Genomic DNA, 6,166 nt, shown 5'->3' on the forward strand with positions numbered 1-6,166 from the left:
GGCATTGTCCACTGTGCACTCTCAGATCCCGGTTTTCCTTTCCAGCCTTCTCATTTCATCCCATCTTTTCAGGAGCACTCCCCTCTGCCAAACCCAAACACTTGCAGTTCTTTCAACACACCGCAGGCCTCTTTACTCACTCCACTCTGTCCACACCTGTCCAGTCCTCTCACTGTAACATTATCATCATAACAATACATATAAGGCAGCGTTGTGGCCTTAAGTGACTTGAGATTTTGTGTCTGAATGGCAGTTCCTTGTTACTCAAACAACAGAAACCCTGACAAGGCTTCACTGTCATTTGATTTTCCCCAGCCCTCCATACTCTCTACAAGAGCTTGAATGACTGGAAACCCATCAACCTCTATCCCCTATAGATTTGTGTTTTCCAGTATGTCATGGACATGAAATCATACAGTATGTAGTCTTGAGACTGGCTTCTTTCACGTAGCCTGACACGTTTGAGAGTCATCCCGGGTGTTGCATGAAGTTATTCATTCCTTTTCATTGCTGAGTAATATTCCATTGTATGGATGTATAACATGGTTGGTTTATCCATTCATCAGCTGAAGGGCATTTAGGTAGTTTCTGGTTTTTGGTGATTATGAATAAAGCTTTTATAAGCATTCATGGTCACACAGCTGAAAAAATGAAAATGAAAGAGGAAAAACACTGCGCCAAGTGCAATGGCTCATGCCTGTGATCCCAGCACTTTGGGAGGCTGAGACGGGAGGGTTGCTTTAGGGCAATGTATCAGGACCCTGTCTTTACAAAAAAATTGTTTTAAATTAGCTGGGTGTGGTGGTGCACACCTGTGGTCCCAGCTACTCAGGAGACTGAGGCAGGAGGACCATTTAAGCCCAGGAGTTTGAAGCTGCAGTGAGCTATGATCACGCCACTGCACTCCAGCCTGGACAACAGGGCACGACTCTGTCTCAAAAAAAGAGAAAAAAAGAAAAAGGAAAGAAAGAAACACTGATCTTATCCAGATCTTTATTTAAAGATGGGGAAATTGAGGCCGATAGAGGAACTTGTCCAAGTTTACATACAGAATTCAAGGCAGAGCTGGACTTGGAATGTAGGACTTTTGCCTTTTAGTTTCACACATCCCATCTATTTGGGTTAACACTAACCTGGGAGACAAAATCTACACCCAGATTTAAACACCTGGATCCACTGAGCTGGCGTCAAAGGTAAGATTGTGCAGGGTAGTCAGCAAATGCTGTAGACCTCAAAGAGTTCATTAACTTTCATTTTGCACCTCCAGGTCTGATACATGGCGCCTGGTGAACCCACCAGCACGGCCTCACCTTGAAAACTCTCTCAGAGGCCCCTCTGCAGCCCACAATGGGCAGAAGGTGACAGGTATGGCAACCAGGATCACAGCCCGGGTGGAAGGTGGTTACCACAGCAATCACAGCATCTTCTGCACCATCCTGTGAGGACGGAGACGTGCCCCAGGCCCAGGCCCTGACAGGTGCTCAGAAGAGCTAAGACAAAAATAGTGCCTGAGAAACCTCTGGCCCTTCCCCTTTTATCTCCCCTGATAAAACAGGTCCCAGGCCTCCTGGGGACTAGGAACCTCCAAAACACTTCAGCCTCCACAGCCCTCAGTGGGAAGGAACTTGGAAATGTTTTTCAAGGAGAAGGATATAAGTTGGTGGGTTTCCAGTCACTCAAGCTCCTATAGGGATTGCGAAGAGTTGGGGAAACTCAAATCATACGTGAAGCTTTTGGGTCAGGATTTTCTTTGCATTACAGGGTACCATGTTTGACACACACCACACCTAGACTCTGCTCAGGAAGAGATTTACTCCTGAGGGAGGGGAGTGATTCTAGTGAGGTGGAAAAAGATAACTGTCCCCAAATTTTCCCCTTTCCTAGACCTATGTCCCTTTCAATCCCTGCAGGGACCCCACCACACCCTCCCAGCTGCCTCTGGAGGCTAGAGGAATTGAGTTGGGTTTCCTTAAGGACACAGCTCTCTTAGACTTGGACACGGACCTCTGAGGGAGGGAAGGGGCTTGGGAACAGCAGCCCCTCTTGAAAGGCTGCCCCAGGGATGATGGGGACATGCTGGAAACGAGGGGCATGTGGCAGAAGGCTCCCTTAAGGCAACTCAGGCGTTGCAGACAGGTGCTGGGCTGGGCAGGGACATACAGGGCTCCACTCTGTCCTCAAGGAGCTCCCAAACTCAGGAGGACGTTAGCTTGCTGCGTGCCAAGGAGCATTCAAATCCCACATGAGCACACCCACGCCAGCTGCCCCTCCTGGGCACCAGCCTGTGGAGATAGGGGTGTCTGGGCCCCTGGTGCATACCGTGTTCTCACGGATGGGCACCGGCCTCTACTGACCCTGCCGTGTCTCCCTACTCTGTGCCTTGGCTCATGCTCTCTCCTTCCGGCATGCCTTTTCTGCCGCCTCCACGTGTTGAGGCCCCACTGGTTCCTCAAGGTTTAGCTCAGACATTGCTGTCCCCACACAGCTCTCCTGCCTTCTGTCCTCTGAGCCCCAGTAGCCCTTTTTTTGCTCCCTCTCAGGGTGCTGAGCACTTTCTGCCTTGCTTTGGAGCCATCCAGGTCCATAACCTGTCCCACCCACTTGCCTGTGAGCTCCCTGAAGGTAGGGCCTCAACTACGTGTCCCCAGATCCCAACCCTGGGCTGGGGTAGGGATAATGGTCTGAGTGAAGAAGCAAGGCCAGCTCCAAAGGGCTTTACTGAACTGTACTGTGAATGTCCCACAGCCAGGCGGGCTCTGGCCGCTGCTCGAGGAGGGGGATGGATGCAGGGCCAGGCCTGAACAGCCCCCTCCTACTTAGCCTTCCATGAGGGGCCTTCGCCAGCCCGTTGGAGTTGCTGTCGTGCACTTGGCCGATGACTTCCAGGCTGGGTCTGTGAGGCCCTAGGTGCTGCTCTGTTGGGCAGGATGGGAGGGGGAGAGGGAGCCAGGAGCACTGGCCTCCCGCTGAGGACTGTGGGCACAAGAGTGCTGCTCCTCCTATCCCTGACACTGTCCTTTGCACTTCTGTTTGGTGGCCGCAGTGTCAGTTGCTGTACAAAATGCTGCCTTTATTATTTTTTAAGAAAGGACTTTTCTGTGAACTAAGTACTGATGAAAATCTCAATAACCAAAATAAAGTTCTATATTTTAAAAGAGGCACCTTAGGCAGGCCTTTCCTTGGTCTGGGCATACACTGCCCTTCCCAGGTGGCCACTTGCAGGCCCAGCCCTGCCTGCTCTGAAGGAGACAGAATCGTGGGGACCACCTTGTTGGTTCAGCCTGTTCCCATGATGGTTCTGGATACAAAACTGGAAGGGCGGCTGGGCATAGTGGCTCATGTCTGTAATCCTAGCACTCTGGGAGGCTTAGGTGGGAAGATCACTTGAGGTCAGGAGTTCAAGACCAACCTCAGCAAGAGCAAGACCCCGTCCCTACTAAAAATAGAAATTACCTGGACAACTAAAAACAAAAAATTAGCCAGGTATGGTGGCACGCGCCTGTAGCCCCAGCTACCCGGGAGCCTGAGGCAGTAGGATCGCTTGAGCCCAGGAGTTTGAGGTTGCTGTGAGCTAGGCTGACATCACAGCACTCTAGGCCAGGCAACGGAGCGAGACTCTGTCTCAAAAAAAAAAAAAAAAAAAAAAAAGTACTGGCAAAGCTGCATCTCTCAGCACCTCAGTGTCCTTGTGTCTCAGTCAGGGCAATTCCAGCCCTGCCTGCCCCGTGGGGCTTTGTGAGGATCAACAGTAAAACAGCCCTGCGTGTGATCATCTGACAACAAAGGGTCCTCAGGTCCATGGACACATTCTCCCAACTTTAGTCACTCAGCATCTCATAATTTCTGCCATATTCACATCACCTAATAAGTTAATATTTTTCTTTAAATCAACTTACCTTTTTTAATTAATTTCTTTTTTGAGACAAAGTCTCACTCTGTCTACCAGGCTAGAGTGCAGTGGCGTCATCATAGCTCACTGCAACCTCAAACTCCTGGGCTGAAGTGGTCCTCCTGCCTCAGCTTCCCAAGTAACTGGGACTACAGGTGTGTGCCACCACACCTGGCTAATTTTTCTATTTTTAGTAGAGATGAGGTCTCACTCTTGCTTAGACTGGTCTAGAACTCCTGAGCTCAAGCGATCCTCCCACCTCAGCCTCCCAGAGTGCTAGGAGTACAAGCTTGAGCCATAGCACCACCATGCCCGGCCTCTAATCAACATTAAAATAAACTATTACAATGAAAATATTCACCAATTGTGGTAAGCACTTAAAATATTTGCTGTCCTTCCCAGGGAGAATTACACACCCCTATCCCATTGATACTAAGAGTGGCTATGTGACATGATTAAGCCAATGAATGAGTGTAAGTGGCTAATCATCACTTCTGGACAGAAGCTTCAAAGGCCTGCATGACTTGCCCTGGTCACTTCTCCCTCTGCCAGTAGACACCACTGGTCAGATGGGGCTTCATGCAGATGTGTACCACAAGCAAATAAACCTTTCTTGAAGGTTGACATCTGAGGGTCATGTGTTACTGCAGTTTAGCCTAACCAGCGTAATGTATTTTGATACATCCCTGCACCACCTAAAATCATCTTAAGTTCCATCAATAATATATTAAACACCAACTTGGTGAGGTCACTGCCCCTATTTTATGCAAGAGGAATACAGGCTCTGAGTGGTGATGCTTCTTAAGACCAGAAGGTGAAAGTTCACTATCAAATGTTAAGAGCTTGTAGGTAGGAGAGAGGTGAGAAGGGCTGTTACCTGGGACCCAGGTAGCAGGAAAAGGAACAGCTGGGACACACACAAGCTCCCACCAAGTCATTTGGAGGTAGACACGAGAGGAATAGAGCACCCACCCTAGCTTTTTTGTGGTTGGGGAAGAGAAGTGAGATGCTTTGCAGGAGGCTGCACTGCTGGAGGGGCAGGGCTCGCTCTCCCACAACAGGCCAGACCTGCCCAGGAGAACCTAGTCCATCTGCTTTTTCCTTAATCTCCTTAGTCAACACCATGAAATACCTTCCCTGATCTCTTCAACTATCAGTTAAGTACTCCTCCATGCTCCATACCCACCTACCCACACGTCACCCCCATGGTGGCACCGAGTCCTCTATTTTATGTCTGTTGGTTTGTCTGACAGCCCCAACCCCAGGGCCCTGTGAGGGCAGGGACTCTGCCACCTTCACTGTTGATCCTCTGTGCCCAGCACAGAGCAAGGCTTGCTAAGGGATGGATGAGCAGACAGATGAAGAAACAAACCCAACCCCATTCCTACCATCTCTACCTTCTGGAGCCCCCAAAGGACATCTCTTCCCTCTGTTCTGTGACAACTCTCCAGAGAATTACAGAGAGCATCCTCAGCCCCCTGGGGTCTGCCCTACTCCTGGGTTTACATGCCACTCTGCAGTGTCTCCTCACCATCCTAGTCTTTTTTTCTAAACCCATTCCAGTGGCCTGGGTGGGTATTGGAGAGCTTAAAGGTCAGGAGTCCTGTCCTGCATCTCAGGAGGTATGTCCCAGCTCTATGGATAGCACTTAGGGAACTGAAGAATTCTCTAAGGTACCGTTTCTTTGGGGTCATTTGCTTTCAGTCTGCAGTAGCTAAGCTGCCTCCTGCACTCCCCAGGGTAACCTGCCACAGGGAAAGGCTTAACCATGGTGCAGAGCTCACAAGAGGTCCTGGCTGACTCCCACCCAAACAGCTTACACCGTGTCCTCCCTGGCCTTCCCTTCGGGTTAGGCAGGCCCAAACATGAGAGTGTACACGCTGATGAGAGTGTACACACACAACAAACACGAACACGATTTCGTCATCTAGGCTTCAGGTCCTCTTGAGGCCACTGCCCTGTGTCCAAAGGAGTTCCTAAGTCCAGGGAATGGTGGACATGGTGTGGCCAGACCAGACAAGACAGAGTTGGGCTTGGAATAGCACATGAGCCTACACTGTCCTCAGCAGCAGCCGTGGGCCCACCTCTCCTGACAGCAGGGAGGGCTTCTCTCCAAATGGTCCTCCTATGGGGCCTGGTGGGCTTATTCCAACCCGGAGCAGCCTCCTGACATAAGCACGCTCACCCACTGGTACCTTCTCACTAGTGTCTGGAACCCTGCAAGGTGTGATACTTGGATACAGCATCACTTCTGTGTTGCTCCTGCCAAAAATGTAA

The 6,166-nt window shown here is 50.3% G+C and overlaps 1 protein-coding gene across 3 annotated transcripts in view; it reads left to right on the forward strand.

Moving 5' to 3' along the window:
• FBXO10 (F-box protein 10) overlaps positions 1 to 6,166 on the forward strand; it is a 49,897-nt gene that overhangs the window by 41,137 nt on the left and 2,594 nt on the right. For 2 of the 3 annotated variants that reach the window (XM_045562466.1, XM_045562468.1), the window contains one exon: positions 1,268 to 3,158. In XM_045562466.1, coding sequence (XP_045418422.1) covers positions 1,268 to 1,442 — 175 coding nt within the window. In that variant the 3' untranslated portion in view covers positions 1,443 to 3,158. Of the gene's footprint in view, positions 1 to 1,267; positions 3,159 to 6,166 lie in introns of those variants that run through there. The other variant, XM_045562467.1, reaches the window with a different exon arrangement.

The sequence above is a fragment of the Lemur catta genome, chromosome 10 (genome assembly GCF_020740605.2).
Source record: "Lemur catta isolate mLemCat1 chromosome 10, mLemCat1.pri, whole genome shotgun sequence".
Lineage (NCBI taxonomy): Eukaryota > Metazoa > Chordata > Mammalia > Primates > Lemuridae > Lemur > Lemur catta.